Source organism: Lepidochelys kempii, chromosome 2 (genome assembly GCF_965140265.1).
Source record: "Lepidochelys kempii isolate rLepKem1 chromosome 2, rLepKem1.hap2, whole genome shotgun sequence".
Classification (NCBI taxonomy): Eukaryota; Metazoa; Chordata; order Testudines; family Cheloniidae; genus Lepidochelys; species Lepidochelys kempii.
The window spans coordinates 265,962,500-265,984,371 of record NC_133257.1 but is presented as its reverse complement, the minus strand read 5'-3'; the positions used below and the strand labels follow the sequence as shown (position 1 = coordinate 265,984,371).

General features: G+C 45.8%; 1 protein-coding gene across 3 annotated transcripts in view; it reads right to left on the bottom strand.

Moving 5' to 3' along the window:
- Positions 1–21,872, bottom strand: part of KLHL18 (kelch like family member 18) — a 38,025-nt gene that overhangs the window by 14,147 nt on the left and 2,006 nt on the right. For 2 of the 3 annotated variants that reach the window (XM_073334878.1, XM_073334879.1), the window contains exons 2-4: positions 5,460–5,590; positions 5,079–5,219; positions 1,619–1,817 (exon numbers count right to left, since the gene is read on the bottom strand). In XM_073334878.1, coding sequence (XP_073190979.1) covers positions 1,619–1,817; positions 5,079–5,219; positions 5,460–5,590 — 471 coding nt within the window. Of the gene's footprint in view, positions 1–1,618; positions 1,818–5,078; positions 5,220–5,373; positions 5,591–21,872 lie in introns of those variants that run through there. The other variant, XM_073334880.1, reaches the window with a different exon arrangement.

Genomic DNA, 21,872 nt, shown 5'->3' with positions numbered 1-21,872 from the left:
CAGAAGAAGGTGGCTTGATTTGAGCATGTGTGAAATTTGAACAAGAGGTTCTAAGGAGATAAGACGATTCAGACCTGATGTTTATACATAAGAAAGGCCATACTGGGTCAGACCAAAGGTCCATCCAGCCCAGTATCCTGTCTACTGACAGAGGCCCATGCCAGGTGTCCCAGAGGGAGTGAACCTAACAGGTAATGATCAAGTGATCTCTCTCCTGCCATCCATCTCCACTCTCTGACAAACAGAGGCTGGGGACACCATTCCTTACCCATCCCAGCTAATAGCCATTAATGGACTTAACCTCCATGAATTTATCCAGTTCTCTTTTTAAACCCTGTTATAGTCCTAGCCTTCACAATCTCCTCAGGCAAGGAGTTCCACAGGTTGACTCTGCGCTGAGTGAAGAAGAACTTCCTTTTATTTGTTTTAAACCTGCTACCCATTAATTTCAGTTGGTGGCCCCTAGTTCTTATATTATGTGAACAAGTAAATAACTTTTCCTTATTCCCTTTCTCCATACCACTCATGATTTTCTATACCTCTATCATAGCCCCCCTTAGTCTCCTCTTTTCCAAGCTGAAAAGTCCTAGCCTCTTTAATCTCTCCTCATACGGGACCTGATCCAAACCCCTAATGATTTTAGTTGCCCTTTTCTGAAACTTTTGTAATGCCAGTATATCTTTTTTGAGATGAAGAGACCACATCTGTACACAGTATTCAAGATGGGGGCATACCATGGATTTATATAAGGTCAATAAGATATTCTCCGTCTTATTCTCTATCCCTTTTTTAATGATTCCTAACCTATACCTCTAACCAGGGACCTCTTTTTCCAACCCAGACTTTCTAAAAGTCTATTTTTCTCTAGGAATAAGCCCCCCGAACCACCACAGGGGATGCGATGGCTTGAACACTGGCAGCAAGATGCAGAGCCTTTCAGATGCAGATCTCCAGTTCAAATCAGGATCGCTGCTGCTATGGGTCAAAGTGGCAATGGTTATTCAGAGGCCTATGTGAAGTGACTCGGTGTGGTTCAGTCCAGTTCCTTGTACAAAGGCCTCCATATTACGTAAGCCACGATCCCGACCGACCATCTCATTGGCAATTTCAGGAGGAAGATTCATTACAAAATGCTGTACAGAATCTCGAAGGCATCCCTCCAGAATAAGGCTGAAACACTGTTTATTCTGTAGTTCTAGAGATCGCTTCCAGGGCAGAGATCCCAGCACCTTTCAACAGAACTGAAATTCACTCAGTAAAGCGAGAGTTCAAGATGTCACTAGAGTTCCGGACGTCAAGGGTTCTCAGCTGCGAACATTTCAGCACAGTTCAATGCCATGCTTCGCAAATAACGGATGCTCCCCAGAAGAGTGTTCTGATAACCAAGCTGAAAGAAGCCCCAATTCCCACAAGTTATGTACAGAGTGAAAGAGTCAGAGCACCATTATTCTAGCAAAGGGCATACACCCACCATCCACAATAAGGCCATCTTCTCAGTTTTGATCACTACATGGACCAGTTCAACTTCTCACCCAGATCTTGCTATGCCCCAAGGGTTTCAAATCCTCTGGTGGCAAAAGCTGCCTCTGCTATACCATTTACCAGCTGGTGCACCTACCTGCTCCTCAGACTTGACATTGAGCTCTTCCCTTGAAACCAGCTCCAGCACATCTTCGAAGGGTAGAGCAAGGAACTCTTCAGACATGGACACCTCCACAAAGTGCTGGTGGATGAAGCTGTTGGCAGATTCGTAGAGCACGGCACACATCATGGTTTCTGCAAACTGACGTACGCCTAGGCAGTTCTTAGGATGAAGCCTTGGGGGATACAAAATAAGGTTATTTTAATAAAGGGGTTAACAATGTACACATTTTGAATGTGGTCCAAAGAAGCAGTGAATTTGAAATTGAATCAAGGAAACTGAACATCAGAGAAAGTGAAACCTTGTGAAACTGATGGATGTGCCACATTAGAGAACTCACCCTTCCAACAGACACCAGTTTGCAGGTTAAACTGGCCAGTGTATGCACAGTCATGAAGATTGACTCATGCCAAATTAAGAGGACAGGGGAAATCGCACCGTAAGAACAATAAGCCCCCTTGCTGACATTCTCTGAAGTACCAAGGACTGACTGGACCTGGAGACTGATGCATGCTCTCCCCGGGCGGGCCTCCTAAAGTCAGGGCGTGACATGTAGGAGTAGCAGCAGTGCAAGAATCTACACAATGTCTATTCCATGCATAAGTACAACTTTAGATTCCAGGAATGAAACCTGTTGGTTTGACAGCAAGGGTAAGCGTGTTCTTCAGAAACTTACAAACATAGTTTGTTTTCATCAGACACCTTTGCTAATTACTGAAGTGAGATGTTGGCCACCTCTTCTTACTTGATTTTCCTGACCAATAAAGCTTTACTGAGGATGTCTTTTAGCTATTAAAGGTCAGAATACAGGAACAATCCCTGCAGAAATGAACTAGTGATCAGATCAGCTGAACAGGTGCTGCTGCATGCCATCATAAAGCAGCACAAAAGAACTGAAAAAGTATTGCTCCAGGCAGCTGTGTGGTGCAAGGAGCTTTCGGCGCAGATGTTTCTAAAAACTTGTAAAAATGCTGAAAATCAAGCCCACACTATGGGAGATTTGGAAACTCCCACATAAGAGAGAAATTCTGCCACCAGATCCGTGCACCTCTGTTCAACAGGAGATGACCATTCTGGTTGTTTCACAGTATTTATGGGTCATATGGATATGAGGCATGTCAGAATACTATTGTTAGTTTCTCTTATTCTAACCCAAATGAAAACAGTTTGTGGAAACATTTGGTACCACTCTTGCCTCACTATTAAACTCACTACACAATGCCCAGAATCAGACTCTGACAGAGATACCTCAACTTTTGCCTAATTGGGGACCACAAAGTCACCCGTACCACAGCAGGGCAAACTCAGTGCTTTGAGCCAAGACCATGCACTACAGAAGCAGAAAACAGAATGCTCTGATCAAGATGGAGCCATGCATGCTTAGCATTTCCAGGGACCACACCTCCATATTTAAGAGCTTACTGGCTGTGTGTTACCATTAAAAGACTCCATAAACTGCCTTTAGCCCAAAGGTCAAATTTTGGGCACCTCCCTTTTATACTCTTCCTTCTTCTTTCAGTCCCAACGTCTGAATAATGGAAATAAACCCTAGGTGCAAGTTTCCGCAGTCTTCAGAAGGGGTCAAGGGGAGATCCACCACAATGAAGCTGCCTGTTTGGATTTGATCCTCCGAAGAGGGAATCTTTATGGTTGCTTTCAAACTTTACATAACCAATTCTGAGCGCACATCAGCAGAGCATCCAAACAATGACCACGGAGAGGATGGGTACAGAACCCTGAAGGTCTGGCAATGCCAAGCTCTTACAGGGCATAAAGATCCAAACATTTAAAACAACCCTGTGGCACGTTTAATAATGGAGTGAACCAAGAGTATTTTACAAAGCAAAGAGTTAGATATGGCGAGCGCAGGAAAAGCGCAGTCATTACCTGCCAAGCAAAGGTTTACACAGCCTTGGACTTTAAATCCTCGCAAACTGTGAGGTCATCAACACCCAGAAAATCCTCAGGAACACATAGCAAAGTTAAATAAGAAAAAACCCCAGTCATTATAACCTTCCTGTAAAAACTGGAACTAGACATGCATGTTCTGGCTATTCCTGAGGCAAGTGATCAGAGCCCACTGATTTTCAAATGTATCTCGTTATACATAAAAACCTTAACTACCCTCTCAAATCCATATTTCAGAGCTCAGTAAGAGTGGCCCACCATTCAAAGGTGCTCAGCATAAGCAGCTCCCATTAAGTTTAGGTGGAACTGTGGCAGCTCAGAACCTGTGGCGGAAAAAGAATCAGGCCACTTTTATTTAGGTGCCTAAAAATGGATTTGAGTCTCTAAGCGTGGCCCCAGCACTTCACCAGCGCAACCCAGTTCTCTCTGTTTGGTACCGAGCCCAGTGTGCAAAAATTAATTTTTTTGCCAGGAAAAACCAAGTATGTAATGATTTTACTAACTATTTGAGCTAATTATCTATGTTTTACACATAGTAGAGAACCCCTGGGTTCACATGGAAACATCTGAAACAGGCCCATAGTAAATTTCTTCTCTGAATCATGCATTTTGGGATAAGTCCATACAGAATGAAAAAAACTGGTTGAGATTTTGCATTTATTACGTATGTTTGGTGCAATACCATGGAATGAACTGAAGAGCTGCAGAAGAACACGGCATAGTAAAACATAAAAACTAAGTGTACCTGACACTTCTAATGGTGAACGTATGGTATATTTCCAGACACTAACCGAACTCCTTGATTTGTAGGATCTTGACATTTATTACTAAGATGGTCTTGTAGCTCAGGCACTGGACTGGACTCAGAAGACCTGGGATCAATTCCTTGCTCTTCCACAGGCTCCCTGTAGTACCTTTCATAAATCATTTGATCTGTGCCTGGTTTCCCAGTCTGTAAACTGGGGACAGTCCCTTCCTATTTCACAGGGTAAAATCGCTGTTTGAGGTGCTCAGATCTATTATGATGATGGGCAGTACAAGGTCCTACATCAAACCCCAGAGAAACATTTTAAGGGTAGATATAAAGCTGTGATAAAACTGTTCTACAGCTGCATTCAAGAAGTGGACCAAGAGAGTGCAATAGAACTGCAGAGCCCTTAGTAAGAGAGTCTGCACAATGAACCCTTACTGAGTGCAGTAAAACACGTCAGTTTAGCATTTCCATTTTCCGGTTTGAGTGATGTGACCTTTGTTCCAGACAGTAACTCATGCCCATCTGGGCCTGCCTCACCGCCCACAGCTGGACATGGAATGAGGATACACAGTCCTCCTCCACCCTTCTTGTAAAGGGCCAAAGGATATTTAACTTTTTCCTGAACCCACCACAAGCAACTGGAAGGAAGGACCACAGTTTAGCATCTTGTTCTCTAACAGCACAATTCCACCACCCTGTTCCACAGCAAGACCAGAACCCATGACCCCACGTTCTGAGGGAGCAGTCAAAGCACAGGACCAAGGGGACCCTTACCTCTCTCTGAGAAAGGTACAGCAGGCATCTTTGATATTTTGCAGCTGAAGGAAACTTGCCCCCATCAGCAAAGACTGAACATTCTGCTGATCAATTGCTAGGTGTCCGTTGTAAGCAAAGTTGATCAGAGCCTCTAGTGCACTAAACAGGGTGGAGAAGAGCAGAAAAAGGGTCACTTGCGTTCAGCTCTATTAGATTATTTCAACTTAATAACAATCTAAGATGCTAGTAGCAACATACATTTATTTAAAAATGTGATTTATCTTAACCCTTAAAGGCACGTTTCTAAACCTACACATTTGCATTTGTGTGCAGAGATCAGCAAAAACATCATCGACAAGCTGTATTGGCTGTGGTCCCTTGGCTGCCCCAGGGAGTTACCTTGGATCCATTCCTTGCATGACAATCTCATCCTGTTTGCATTCCATCATGTCATTTGTAAACATAGCATGAAAGTAAGGGATGGAGGCTGCTAGTACGATCCGGTGGGCGCTGAATTTGTGGTCCCCTACCTATAAACAGACAGAAGGGGAACAAGGACAGCGAGCATAACTATTGGTCTAGATCAGGGGTCTCAAACTCAAATGACCACAAGGGCCACATCAGGATTAGTACATTGGCCTGAGGGCCGCACCACTGACTACCCCCCCCCCCCGCTGTCCTGCCCCCACTCCACCCCTTCTGTGAGGCCCCGCCCATGCCCTGCCTCTTCCCACGCCTTCCCTGCCCCAATTCCAACCCCTTCCCTGAAATAACCCTGCGGGCTGCATGTAGCCCACGTGTTTGAGACCCTTGGTCTAGATGATCCACTTTAGTGCATTGACACCTTTAGGGGTAACCAGGGGTTGAAAAGGCTGTGCAAAAACTCTCTGATTTGACCTCTAGAGTAAGGCACTTAAATTAGTGGCCTTATTTTTAGAGGCGCTGACCTACAACTGCAGCGAAAGTCATTGAGAGCTGCGTGTATTCACCATCTCTGGAAAAAAAAAATCAAATCACTTCTATTTAGATGCTACATGTGGAAATAAGTTTCTAACTGTAGACACCAAAGCCCACCTCCCTCCTGCTCCAGTCTAACGTTTGGAACATTTTCATTCTCCTTTACCAGCCAATGTGACTATCTGCTGTTTGGCATCTGCTGGACCCTGTTGTAGATTAACAGCGGGGTCATCTCTGGATTGTTAATGATCAACAACCAAGGTCGATAGAGTCAGTTTACCTACAATAAGTCACTCATTCAAGAATGCGCAACTTCTCTCGTCCCAGATCTGCCTCCCCCACCTGCTTCTGTACAGGAAATACCAAGCTGCCTGGGGAAACTGTTATAATCATAATTTTTCATATCACCCATCTACTGTCGGGGCACCCTAGGCCAGGAAAACAGCCAGGTCATTTAGACCTGACATGAATCATGCATTCCAGTCATTCCACAGAATTCAAAGCTGGGCTAATCAGTCATTAGTTTTCTCTTCCCTCAGCCACCAATTACTAGCTGCTGGTCAATGTAAATCCACATCTTTATTTTAGGGTTTACATTCTGTGATTTCAGCCTCTGCCTTTTCCTTCAGCATGGTCATTATACCCCAATGCCTCATCTGTTCATTTAACTTCATTCCCACATAAACTCACTTCCCCACCCCTAATAGATCTGCTCATATTTACGTTCTCTGTACAGCCCTTAACCACGCTTTACGCTTTGGCATGTGCATTAGCAAAATGGTTGTGTAGTTACACCATGTCTACACAACCTCGCATCACAGACAGCTGGATGACTAGCTCCAAAGAAGAGCCATCAAACTCAGCACTTAAGACACCAGTGATGAGCGCATTATAAATGCAGTCAAACTGGGAAGAGTCACACAACATACATAATTACTTGTAATCTATGCTTATTTCTCTTTAAAAAACAAATACCCTTGGCTATGTTATTAACAGATTGCTAGAGGTTTTAAAAGTCTATTTTTGCTACTATGTTTCTTACTGCATCTCAACTTGTACAATAAAGTTTCACTTTAGACTTTTGCCATCAACAATTATAGAGATGTTTATCCTTTGTAACAAACCTAATTTATATTTCCACACAAACAGAATAAATCCTATCCATATGTAAAACACATTTTCCATCTCTCACCTACAAATATAACCTTATTTAAACTGCAAATAATGAAGCGGGCCTCTAGATCAGAGGTGGGCAAACTACGGCCCACGGGACCCTCCTACCCGGCCCTTGAGCGCCCTTCTGGTGAGGCTACCCCGGGCCCCTCCCCCGCAGCCACATGGGCAGTGCTCTGGACAGCGGGGCTGCATGCTCCTGCAGGGCAGTGCGGCAGCGTGTCTGGCTCCGGCTGGGCGGTGCATCTGGCTCCGGCCGGCTGGCAGACATGCTGCTCTGAGGGACATGGGAAGGGGGCTGGAGCCGGGGTGAGGGATCCCAGGGGGCGGTTGGATAAGTATGGGAGTCCCGGGGGGCCTCTCAGGGGGTGGGGGTGTGGATAGGGGTCGGGGTAGTCAGGGGACAGGGAGCAGAGGGGGTTGGATAGGGGCGGGGGGGTACTAGGAGGGGGCAGTCAGGGGACAAGGAGCAGGGGGCTTTGGATGGGTGGGAGGTTTTGAGGGGGGCACTCAGGGGGCAGGAAGTGGGAGGGGTCGGATGGGGGTGGGGGCCAGGCTGTTTGGGGAGGCACAGCCTTCCCTACAGAGCTCTCCATACAGTTTTGCAACCCCAATGTGGCCCTCCGGCCAAAAAGTTTACTCATCCCTGCTCTAGATAGTAACACCACAATTAACAATTAGGAAGGCCAACTCAATAGTGTAAAGGTACTTCCCTGCTATTATTGTTCTGTCTATAAATCATGTAAGTAATATGCATGCTATACGTCACTTTCTAACTCTACAGTATTATTATTTATACACATTTCCTGCCCTTTACAGCTTAGTCTGAACAAAATACACCAAGTCACTAGACAGGAGTTCAAAGGAGGCTGAGTGTGGAGAAAGAGGAAAAACTGCTTGAGGAAGATTTCTACACACTTCTACAGCACCGTAGTACCCATGTGCCTCACAAACTTCACCACAGATGTCCTGCAATGGGACTCAGGCACAGGGTGATAAGTGACTTGCTCAAGGTCAGACAAGAAGTCTGTGGCAAAGCACCTAACCAAACGTGAATCTCCAGAGTCCCAGGCTAGTTCCTCAGGCTTATTTAAACTCCAAAGATTTGTTTCCATGGACGCTAAGGAGAGTAGAAGGGTTCCTGCTAAGGGTTTTATAAAGCCACTTTTGCTTAAAAGTGAACCAAAATCTTGCACTGAGCCTACCTGAGAGAACCCATTGAACACACACAAATACACCAACATAGAGGGTGCTTGGCGAGTCAAGCCCACAGAGAGGAAGGAAATTTTCAGACAAAGAGCCTCTGCACCTCAGGAAGTTAATGAAGTGTAACAGACTCCTACTATGCAAATGTTCTTTAATGGAATTTCCTATACCATCATGGTGAATTACCGCTCTCTGTGTCTAACTGTTGGAAGAGATTTTGTTTTTGCATAATCACTTCCATGTGGGTGAACAAATCCCGCCACAAGCATCAGGCTGTGGAATTACTCAGCGCACAACGAAGAGCAGGAAGAGTGGAAATGAGACAGCAACTGAGCCAGCTTTTAGGGGAGACAACGTTATCTCGTGGTCTGAATGCACTATTGGGATGCGGGATCAGCTGGGCCCTATTCTCAACCTGTCCACAGCTGACTTTGGCCAAATCACTGTACCACAGCGCCTCAGTTTCCCGCACCTATATGACTGAGTTGATTATCACCCACCTCCCAGGACCATCAAAGGTAAGTGCTTCTACAATAGTTTGAAGGTGTAAAATGTATTAAAAGTCGATCAAGAGTCAGAAGTGGTGGAAAGCACGAAAAAGTATCAGTTCCACGGGGTTTTGGCAATACATGGTCTCACTAAAAACATCACCCAGCATGATGGCTCTGACTCTCCAATGCCAGCAGTCCCTGTGGTACGACAGCATGAGCAAGTGTTCTTTGAACTACTACACGTTTAGTACGTGCAGCAACAGTAAAGTGATTATTGCCCCCCAGTTTAGGGTTTAGTAAAGCCATGTTAAGGCGCCACAGTTAGCATGAGCATTCAGTACATGTTATTGGGGCCGTTCAGTTTCTGTTTTGATTTTGTAGGTCATCTTTCACATAACAGTGCAATTTTTTGAATTGACCATTATGCCCCGCCTTTATCGGGGCATCTTACTGAGCCCAGTTTAAAAGCAGACAAAGAGGAAAGGCATTTACTTTTTGTTGTAAATTTAAACAAACCAATACATTCTAGACATTCATTGGACAGATCATTCCCTGGACTGAACGCATCCAAAGAAAAAAGGAATTAGATGGGCAGCTCAGTTGAAGTTAAAACAGTTGTTTCCAAAGAAAGTAAGAAGTGGCTAAATCTAAAGATTTGGTGTTTTGCATAGCAGCACCCCAAAACAGAGTTTTACAGAGCAATTGCTCTCACAAGGCAAACTGAAGCATTCTACTTTAGAACATCTATCGCTGATGTGTCATTTTCAATATCTGCTGTCCTTTGTTCCATGTTACTAAGCGATATTTGCATAAAACACGGTGGGACGTAGGCAGGCCAGATGCCAACTCTTGCCCAGGCTGCAGGCATCAGCTAAGAATTAACAAACTCATAGCTGGAGACTGGCCAGTTCACCTGTACGTTTGTTTTGCTCAAAATAGGTATCAGTCTTGTAAGAATGCATCCAGTGTTTAGACTACGAAATGCTTGCATGCATTAATTTCACGTAATGTGTGTATTCCAGGCTATAAGAAAATATGTCAGTTTTGCTTTATAACTTTGAAAATGTTTGCTTTGAAGCTGTGAACCCAGGCACTGGAATCGTCTCCCGCACCCACCCAGAAGGACTATCAAAATCAGATGGGCCATCAAGGAACATCCCAATATAGAGAATTGGTTACTGGCCCTGTTGCACCATGGAAGTGCTATGGGCAAGGAAGCTTGTCCCGTGGACTTGGAAGCTGAATGAAGGAAATAAAACAAAGTCAGAGGAAAATTTTCCATCTTGCTGACTGTTTGAACTCTGCCAATGCTAGAGACAAACTAAAGCTAGAGATCTTGAGCCCGCCCTGAGACACACTTTAAATTGCCAGATCACTACAACTCTGTCACTCTTAGGATTTAGGCGATAACTCACTTGTGTGTGTGTGTGTGTGTGCGTGTTTACTTGCTTTAACCTGTAAATAACTCATTTCTTTTTCCTAATAAACCTTTAGAGAATTTATTACAGGATTGGCTAAAGGTGTTTTCTTTGATGTAAGATCAAGAGCACCAACTGATTTGGGGTAAGTGACTGGAAGCAATTGGAACATTTGGTTTAAGTGATCACTTATCATTACGCCAGTTTGTCTGGGTGGCAAGATGGACTGGCGAGTCTAAGAGGACTCTGTCTGTGAACCCATGATAAGACTGTTTTCGTGATCCAGAAGTTCACATTTGTTACTAGTTTGGTGAAATCTAATTATAGAGCACACCACCAGTTCAGAGTGTCTGCCCTGTTTTTGACAGTCTGCCCTAAGGAAGGCACTCAGTTGTGAGCCACTCTAGACAGCATGACACAAGGATCTTTTAAGATTTCATCCATACTTTAAGTCAGAAGCTTCCGTTTGCAATGACCTAATCTGTGCCATGAGAACATCTGTGAGATCATAAAAATACAGGCACTCTTATGAGTTCATACAGATTAGTACATTCACCTTTCACTTTTACAGACTAACATTTAAGTTGGTCTTCAAGCACAACTGAAATGCCAAGGACTAAAGTGCTGTTAATAGGAGCCCCAGGAAGAGACAAAACAGGGCACTACTGGTCAGGATTCATAGAGCTGTTTGAGAGCGTCTTGTATATCACTTGCATGCTCCAATTAGCTCTTTTAACCCTTCAATTTCCTGAGCAAAAATCTTAGTAATAAAGGCCAAGGAGTCTGGTAAGAGTTTACAGAAGGATAAAACTATTTTAGAAATATTTTACAATCCATATTAGCAGGTGTCTTGAAGTTTCCTGGAGAAAGACACGGTTTACAGGGGTTCAGTGGAACCCATTACAGGCAGAATCACCCACGCAGTTTATTCCACTTCTGACAAAGGATATTATGCAATGTTCCTTTACAATGATGTGTAGTAGACTAATGAAAAATCATTCTCCACTACACACCCACATGCTTAAAATATTAATTAGTTCCAGCACATAATGGAGCCTTCTTCATAGAAAAACACAGTAGGTGTAATAAAAAGACATCTATTGTTTTCATGACAACAGGAGGCTGCATAACTGAGAAGCCATCAGTAAACCCCTTGGTGCAAAGATCTCATCTTTTTTTTTTTTTTTTTTTTGGTTAAACATCTTTAAGAGCCTTTGTTAACAGGACCACAGCTACCTAACGTGACACTGGACCTTTTTTTTGCTGTGATTTCTGGGGCTATTACATTCTGAGGGAAAAGCGAAAGGGCAAAAAGACAAAGCAGTCAACTCTAGTGTAAATTAGAGAGTCAAAAACAGCATAAGCTTAGGGCAAGTCTACGCTATCGCGCTACACCGGGACAGCTGTAGCATGTCTGGTAAAGATGCACTATGCTGATGGGAGAGCGCTCTCCTGTCAGCATAATTACTCCACCTCAACGAGAGCAAAAGCTATGTCGGCAGGAGAGCAACTCCCACCAACACAGCACAGTGTGGACACCGCTTTAAGTTGATGTAACTTACACCGCTCAGTGGGGTGGCCTTTTCACACCCCTGAGCAACGTAAGTTACATCGATTTAAGCGGTAATGTAGACAAGCCCTCAGATAGGAGGAAGATAATCAAACATTCCAATTTAGGGTATTGTCACATGTCACCATTCAGCCAATCACTATGTATAAAAATATCCCCTCATGTTCGATACAGGGTAACAGTAGTTAGATGTAAAAAAAAAAATCTCTCATAAAACACAACTGCCTGCAAAGATATCAATAAGCATCTAGAGCAACAGAAGAAAAAATGCCTTATTGGAATTACTAGGGCCAACTGATAGCTTTAAAACAGAGGGAAAATGGCATGAACAAGAAATTTAAATGGAACTTAAGCCCCCCTATTTACATTAGATCCTCTTTGGGTCTTGCAGTAAAGGTTGTGAGTAGGGAATAGTTCTCTGCATAGTTCAAACTAATCAACAGCATTCCTTTTCACTGGCCATCCAGGAAAATTGCATGTATACCAGGCTGGAGGCAATCCACAGCAGATAAAGGAATGTAAGAAATTGGAGTCCAAAAAATCTACCTGGCTCCTCTGAGTTTAAAGTACAATACCACTGTGTGTTCCATTTACATTAATTCTTATGGGGAAATTGGATTTGCTTAACATCGTTTTGCTTAAAGTCACATTTTTCAAGACCATAACTACAACTTTAAGCGAGGAGTTACTGTAGTGGAATGAGGGCTGAGAGGAGAGGTGCGCACAAAATAGTATCTAACTTAAGGAGGAATCCACAATCTGGAAGAGTTTGAGAAAGACTGGAATAAGGAATGGCGTTTCAAGCCCCTGATTTTAGCAACCCAGACAAACTCTGTATGTTGGCGCAGAAATGAAAGGGCATGAGCCCTCAATGGGCACCTTGTACCTAGCAGGGTGCGCTTGTGCCAGACACACAGCTCAACTTCTGCCCCAGAAACCTTGTGGTCAGAGAGATGATCATGAGGAGCAATGACAGACTTCCCCAAACCCAGCTTAGAATAATCAGAGATTTGACAGATCGAGTCAAATCAGCACTTCTTTGTCTAATCGCATCTAAAACAAGCTGCCACCTGCTGCTGAAACAGCACCATGGTCTATTGAGCAACCTGAATTGCAGCGGCAGTGATTCTCAGATGAGAAAACAAGTTGGAAGAGAAGTGTTGCAAGCCTGGTACAATGTTAAAGTTATCTTACAGGTTTCTCTTGGCAATGATCATTTGAATACTGCTGTTTGTTAATCATGCTCTTTTCCATTAGACAAGTAGAGGTGTCAAATACCCAGCTTATTTATGTGGCCCTAATGACACATTCAGAGTCTTTCATTTTAAAATTAAAGTTTCTAGACACTATGGTTGTGAAATTATTTTTTCAAACATGAGCCAAATGTAAAAACTGATGTTGTGTTGTCAGCCTGAGGCCATGTCTACACTACAAAATTAAGCTGACTTAACTTACGTCAGCATACAGCCGCCACAGTAATTACATTGTTTTGTACATGTCTACACTTTGCTCCTTGTGTTGGAGGTGCATGTCCTCCCCAGGAGCGCCTGTAATGATTGAGCTGTCAGCTTGGGACAGCTCCTGAAAGCCAGTAACAGTCAACGAAAGCAACGCAGTGCCTACAGTGACACCGCGTCAACCTAACTACATCAACCTTGACTCTACGCCACTCATGGAGGTCGAGCTATTAAGTTGGCATAGGTCAGTGAAAGGCAGCTTACATCAACCTAACTCTGTAGTGCAGACCAGGCCTGAGTATGCAAACAGACAAAGAGGATGTCTGAAAGCTGTGAACTCCTCCCGTCCTCCGACCTATTCATCTTATTGAGGCACTGACTCTAGAACTACAGAGTCAGCTAAGCACTCAGAAAAGAAGAAGAGCAAAAACCAGAAGTGGTCCCAAAGATTAGCACAATTAATGAGCCAAGTGAGATACAGGGACTTTAACAACAACGTACAAACCTCCTATTGATGTCTGTAGGTCCAGAGTAAGGTATTGTCCTAGATTCATACCCCAGGCCCACAGACTACAGTTAAATATTGAACTCAGCCTTTAACACAGGAGTTAAGACACTCCAAGATTAATTCATTGTAATCCAAATAATAAATAGTAAATTTTCAAGTTTTACTATTCATCATATTAAATGAGCTCCTCTTTCAGTTATCGCCATAAAACTCATTTTTGTCACTGATTTTATCCCTTCTGTCTCTACTTACAGGAAGCAGAAAGTTAGGTAGAGCTAACACCACTGAACCACTTAGCTCCTGTCCACCCAGCAACCACTATCATATGCTAGGGGAATCCCATTTACAGCCATTGTCTTCCAACATGGTTAAAGTGCTGATCAACACTGGAGAAGAGACCCTTATTCAACTGATCTGTGCTATGGCCCACAAGGTCAGTGGAAAAAGTACTTTTCATAAGTCAGCTAGGTATTAAAGTGGCTGCTGTATCTACTTGAAAAACACTCTCAAAATTTGCTTCCATAATACCCAGTGCTGCATAATGAATAAAGCTGGAAAAGGCATCTTGTACTGAAAGATCAGGAAGAAAGATTTGGCTTGAAGAGAATGAACCATGTGAACTCAACTGCTAAAGAACATGCAGGTCAGTGCTGAAAAGTGAGTTGACAGCCGGTGGAAGTGGCAGAGAAGTAGGATATTTCACTATCATGTTTACTTACATGGAAAGACACTCTTGAAGAGAAAATAGTGTTAATGAAATAGCCTTAGACGTCAAAGTCTTTTATCAACACAAAAGCTATTTCACAGGTATTGGCACTTCAAACCTCAACTCCTCCCCCTGAAATATGTATCAAAAGCGAGCTTGGGAGGATTGCTCAAGCCTCTTCCACAAAGACCACCAAGGGACCCAACTGTGATAGTGGAATTTGTGATCTATCTTAGGCAGATGTAATGCTATAGCATCTAGACACAAAGGAATGTGGAACCGGACGGACTAGTTTCAAATAGGTTAAAGACACATCAGGTGGCAACTACTTTAGATGCTACTAACATCTCAGGAGTGAGAGGCTTCCCATCTCCATCAGACATCCACACACACTGAGAAACACAGCGCTATATAGATAGAGGTCAATACTTTCTCTCTAAGAAACTACCAAGCATGATCATCTAAGTTGTGAAGGGGATTCTCTGATTACGGCTAGCAAGCCTATCCCAAACATTATATCTTAGGGTATGTCTACACTACGAAATTAGGTCGAATTTATAGAAGTCGGTTTTGTAGAAAGCATTTTTATACAGTCAATTGTGTGTGTCCCCACACAAATGCTCTAAGTGCATGTAGTCAGTGGAGTGTGTTCACAGTACCGAGGCAACCGTCGACTTCTGGAGCGTTGCACTGTGGGTAGTTATCCCACAGTTCCCACAGTCTCCACCGCCTATTTGAATTCTGGGTAGAAATCCCAGTGCCTGATGGGGCTAAAACATTGTCAAGGGTGGTTCTGGGTACGTATCATCAGGCCCCCGTTCCCTCCCTCCCTCCGTGAAAGCAAGGGCAGACAATTGTTCTGCGCCTTTTTTCTTGAGTTACCTGTGCAGACGCCATACCACGGCAAGCATGGAGCCCACTCAGCTAACCGTCACCATATGTCTCCTGGGTGCTGGCAGACGCGGTACTGCATTGCTACACAGCAGCAGTTTATTGCCTTTTGGCAGCAGACAGTGCAGTATGACTGGTAGCCGTCGTCGACGTAGTCCTGGGTGGTCTTTTAACTGGGCGCCTGGGCAAACATGGGAGTGACTCAGCCAGGTCATTTTCCTTGTTTCGTCTCATGGCGATTGAGTCCTACCGGCAGTGCACTGTCTTTTAATCTGCAGCTAGCAGAAGACGATGGCCAGTAGTCATACTGCACCGTCTTCTGCCGAGCACCCAGGTGTTGACGATGGCTAGCAGTCGTACTGCACAGTCTGCTGCCAGCAAGATGTATAAAAATAGATGAAGTGGCTTAAAACAAGAAATAAACCTGATTTCTTTTGTATTCATTTTCTCCTCCCTCCCTCCCTCCCTCTGTGAAATCAACGGCCTGCTGAACCCAGTTTTGAGTTCTATCCTTGAGGTTTTGAGTTCTGTCCTTGAGGGGGCCATTCAGTTTCTCGCAAAGCCACTCCCTTTGTTGATTTTAATTCCCTGTAAGCCAACCCTGTAATTTAATTCCCTGTAAGCCATGTCGTCAGTCGCCCCTCCCTCCATCAGGGCAACGGCAGACAATCGCTCCACGCCTTTTTTCCGTGCAGACGCCATACCGCAGCAAGCACGAAGCCCGCTCAGATCACTTTGGCAATTAGGAGCACGTTACACACCACACGCATTATCCAGCAGTATATGCAGCACCAGAACCTGGCAAAGCGAAACTGGGCGAGTAGGCAACGTCAACGCGGTGACAAAAGTGATGAGGACATAGACACAGACTTCTCTCAAAGCACGGGCCCTGGCAAGGTGGGCATCATGGTGCTAATGGGGCAAGCTCTTGCGGTGGAATGCTGATTCTGGACCCGGGAAACAAGCACAGACTGGTGGGACCGCATAGCGTTGCAGGTCTGGGACGATTCCCAGTGGCTGCAAAACTTTTGCATGCGTAAGGGCACTTTCATGGAACTTTGTGACTTGCTTTCCCCTGCCCTGAGGTGCAAGAATACCAAGATGAGAGCAGCCCTCACAGTTGAGAAGCGAGCAGCAATAGCCTTGTGGAAGCTTGCAACGCCAGACAGCTACCGGTCAGTCAGGAATCCATTTGGAGTGGGCAAATCTACTGTAGGGGCGGCCGTGATGCAAGTAGCCAACGCAATCAAAGATCTGTCGATATCAAGGGTAGTGACTCTGGGAAATGTGCAGGTCATAGTGGATGGCTTTGCTGCAATGGGATTCCCTAACTGTGGTGGGGCCATAGACGGAACCCATATCCCTATCTTGGCACCGGAGCACCAAGCCGGCGAGTACACAAACCGCAAGGGGTACTTTTCAATAGTGCTGCAAGCTCCGGTGGATCACAAGGGACGTTTCACCAACACCAATGTGGGATGGCCGGGAAAGGTACATGACGCTCACATCTTCAGGAACTCTGGTCTGTTTCAAAAGCTGCAGGAAGAGACTTTATTCCCAGACCAGAAAATAACCACTGGGGATGTTGAAATGCCTATAGTTATCCTTGGGGACCCAGCCTCCCCCTTCATGCCATGGCTCATGAAGCCGTACACAGGCAGCCTGGACAGTAGTCAGGAGCTGTTCAACTACAGGCTGAGCAAGTGCAGAATGGTGGTAGAATGTGCATTTGGACGTTTAAAAGCGCGCTGGTGCAGTTTACTGACTCGCTTAGACCTCAGCGAAACCAATATTCCCACTGTTATTACTGCTTGCTGTGTGCTCCACAATATCTGTGAGAGTAAGGGGGAGACGTTTATGGCGGGGTGGGAGATTGAGGCAAATCGCCTGGCTGCTGGTTACGCTCAGCCAGACACCAGGGCGGTTAGAAGAGCTCAGGAGGGCGCGGTACGCATCAGAGAAGCTTTGAAAACCAGTTTCATGACAGGCCAGGCTACGGTGTGAAAGTTCTGTTTGTTTCTCCTTGATGAAACCCCCCGCCCCTTGGTTCACTCTACTTCCCTGTAAGCTAACCACCCTCCCCACCTCCCTTCAATCACCGCTTGCAGAGGCAATAAAGTCATTGTTGCTTCACATTCATGTATTCTTTATTAATGCATCACACAAATAGGAGGATAACTACCAAGGTAGCCCAGGAGGGGTGGTGGAGTAGGGAAGGACAAGGCCACACAGCACTTTAAAAATTTAAAACTTATTGAATGCCAGCCTTCTGTTGCTTGGGCAATCCTCTGGGGTGGAGTGGCTGGGGGGCCGGAGGCCCCCTCACCGCGTTCTTGGGCGTCTGGGTGAGGAGGCTATGGAACTTGGGGAGGAGGGCGGTTGGTTACACAGGGGCTGTAGCGGCGGTCTGTGCTCCTGCTGCCTTTCCTGCAGCTCAACCATACGCAGCTCAACCATACTGGTTTGATCTTCCAGCAGCCTCAGCATTGAATCCTGCCTCCTCTCATCATGCTGCCGCCACCTTTCAGCTTCAGCCCTCTCTTCAGCCCGCCACCTCTCCTCCCGGTCATTTTGTGCTTTCCTGCACTCCAACATTGTCTGCCTCCACGCATTCGTCTGTGCTCTGTCAGTGTGGGAGGACAGCATGAGCTCAGAGAACATTTCATCACGAGTGCGTTTTTTTTCGCCTTCTAATCTTCACTAGCCTCAGGGAAGGAGAAGATCCTGTGATCCTTGAAACACATGCAGCTGGTGGAGGAAAAAAAAAAAAAGGGGGATAGTGGTATATAAAAAGACACATTTTATAGAACAATGGGTACACTCTTGCATGGTAAACCTTGCTGTTAACATTACATACATAGCACATATGCTTTTGTTCCAAGGTCACATTTTGCCTCCCCCCAGCGCGTGGCTAGCGCCTCCTCCCTCCCCATGGCTAACAGTGGGGAACATTTCTGTTCAGCCACAGGCAAACAGCCCAGCAGGAATGGGCACCTCTGAATGTCCCCTTAAGAAAAGCACCCTATTTCAACCAGCTGACCATGAATGATATCACTCTCCTGAGGATAACACAGAGAGATAAAGAATGGATGTTGTTTGAACGCCAGCAAACATCACTGCAATGCTTTGTTCTACAGTGATTCCTGAGTACGTGCTACTGGCCTGGAGTGGTAAAGTGTCCTACCATGGTGGATGGAATAAGGCTGCCCTCCCCAGAAACCTTTTGCAAAGGCTTTGGGAGCACATCCAGGAGAGCCACAAATGCCAGGGCAAATTAATCATTAAACATGCTTGCTTTTAAACCATGTATAGTATTTTAAAAGGTACACTCACCAGAGGTCCCTTCTCCACCTGGCGGGTCCGGGAGGCAGCCTTGGGTGGATTCGGGGGGGTACTGGCTCCAGATCCAGGGTGAGAAACAGTTCCTGGCTTTCGGGAAAACCGGTTTCTCCACTTGCTTGCTGTGAGCTATCTACAACTTCATCATCATCTTCCTCGTCCCCAAAACCTGCTTCTGTGTTGCCTCCATCTCCACTGAAGGAGTCAAACAACACGGCTGAGGTAGTGGTGGCTGAATCCCCTAAAATAGCATGCAGCTCATCATAGAAGTGGCATGTTTGGGGCTCGGACCTGGAGGGGCCGTTCACCTCTCAGGTTTTCTGGTAGGTTTGCCTCATCTCCTTAAGTTTCACGCAGCACTGCTTCGGGTCCCTGTTATGGCCTCTGTCCTTCATGCCCTGGGAGATTTTGACAAATGTTTTGGCATTTCGAAAACTGGAACGGAGTTCTGATAGCACGGATTCCTCTCCCCATACAGCGATCAGATTCTGTACCTCCCGTTCGGTCCATGCTGGAGCTCTTTTGCGATTCTGGGACTCCATCATGGTCCCCTCTGCTGATGAGCTCTGCATGGTCACCTGCAGCTTGCCACGCTGGCCAAACAGGAAACTGAAATTCAAAAGTTCGCAGGCCTTTTCCTGTCTACCTGGCCAGTGCATCTGAGTTGAGACTGTTGTCCAGAGCAGTCACAATGGAGCACTCTGGGATAGCTCCCGGAGGCCAATACCGTCTAATTGCGTCCACAGTACCCCAAATTCGACCCAGCAAGGCCGATTTCAGGGATAATCCCCTTGTCGGGGGTGGAGTAAGGAAATCGATTTTAAGAACCCTTTAAGTCGAAAAAAAGGGCTTCGTCATGCGGATGGCTGCAGGGTTAAATCGATTTAACGCTGCTAAATTCGACCTCAACTCCTAGTGTAGACCGGGGCTCAGACAGCAAAACTTTGTTCATGGCCATCACACAGACAATACACTGGTGAACGCTGCTTTACAAAATATTCTTGTGTATTCTTCATTTAGATGTACGTAACCGACACTACTCAGTGTAAGGAATTCAAAATCTATTTATTTATGTAAAACTCTTTCTCAGGCAGAGGGAAATGGGTGAAGAGTCTCAATCTGTGCAGACTGGGGAACATTTTAGGGTTTAATTCAATAGTATGAATTTTGTACTCACTGGACTGGTCACATGCTTTGAGCATGGCAACAGCAGCACTGTATACATCTAAAAACTCCTATTCTGTTATTAACTTTAACAGGGATTCTAGCATTTTCCTCTGAAGGATCTGCTATGGGCCACACTCAGATACTGGACTAGAGGGACCACTTGCCTGATGCAGTGCGCAATTCCTATGTTGTAGTTAGCGTGTTCAGGCTTCAGGGGTTTTATTCTTTTTCAGATAGTGAATTAAATTATCTTGAAAGATAATGGGTTGACAGTCCTAGAGACTGATTTTCCATTTCTCCACATAAGAGAAACAGTTCAGGTAGCAGCAAGCCAATTCTTTGCCCCACCAATGCGTGTCAACCCTGATGTAGAGTGACCACCCTCTGGGAATTAGAAGGGAGTACAATGTCCATGATTCGGTTAGTGCTTGGACTCTTGACTGAGAGGATCAATAAGGGTTCCAATTGCTGTTGTAGATTTTGTGATGTCGACACATCCACCAGACACTGGACTGAACTCCAAACTCATTTTGCTTAGGCCACTAAAAAAGTTGTAACAATTTTTTGCTACCACCATCCTGGGCGACATCTGAATTAGCAGCCTAATGACAGTATCTGTCTTGCAGTAATCTCTCTATGGCTCACATACGTTAGCATCAAAGGGTGAATGCTATGCCAACCTGTTACTCTGATTTATAGGTTCAGATCAGTATTTCTCTATTATAACCACATCTACATTTTGTGTGTGTACAGATCCCTGATTGTGGGACCTAGAAGTTACTGTAACAAAATGAATAATATCTCCAAGCAGCAAAAACATAAGCTTCCTGAGCAATATTAATTTGTAGCATGCGTATTTTAGCTAAGATTCCTGCTTCACAACAGTGCTAGTCAGCCTTGCATTAGAGAGAATTGCGAGACCGATAGCTGTGGGAACATCTCAAATTAACAAATATTTCCTATGGCACCTCAGTGGAGAACACAGAACTATTCATGGGGCCACTCCTGGCATGCAAGGATGACTAGTGGCAAGTCATCTAAACAAATATTTAGGGTGAGAAGAACTGCACTAGATGACTCACTTGACGCACCTTTCCACCCAAAGGCATACGACGTAAATGGAGATTAGCAAACTATGGTTGGGTTGGACTTCAACTCCCCTTTGTATGTGACACAGTCTATAGCCTAGGCACCCATTTATACAGAGCTGCTGCTTCTGCCTCCTGTGGGGGACGAAGGCTCATGGGATTGGCGCCACAAACTGGTATAGGTATCGGGCCCCCCCATCCCATTGCCCCACGACCCTCTCAGTTCTGCATCCCGTTCCCCGCCCCATCCCGTGTCATTCCCCCACACACATCGGGCCCCCCCATCCCATCGCCCCACGACCCTCACAGCTCCGCATCCCATTCCCCGCCCCATCCCGTGTCACCCCCCCCACACATCGGGCCCCCCCATCCCATCGCCCCACGACCCTCACAGCTCCGCATCCCGTTCCCCGCCCCATCCCGTGTCATTCCCCCCACACACACATAGGGCCCACCATCCCATCGCCCCACGACCCTCACAGCTCCGCATTCCGTTCCCCGCCCCATCCCGTGTCACCCCCCACACACACATCGGGCCCCCCATCCCATCGCCCCACGACCCTCACAGCTCCGCATCCCGTGTCATTCCCCCCCCACACACATCGGGCCCCCCATCCCATCGCCCCACGACCCTCACAGCTCCGCATCCCGTTCCCCGCCCCATCCCGTGTCACCCCCCCCCGCACATCGGGCCCCCCCATCCCATCGCCCCACGACCCTCACAGCTCCGCATCCCGTTCCCCGCCCCATCCCGTGTCATTCCCCCCCCACACATCGGGCCCCCCCATCCCATCGCCCCACGACCCTCACAGCTCCGCATCCCGTTCCCCGCCCCATCCCG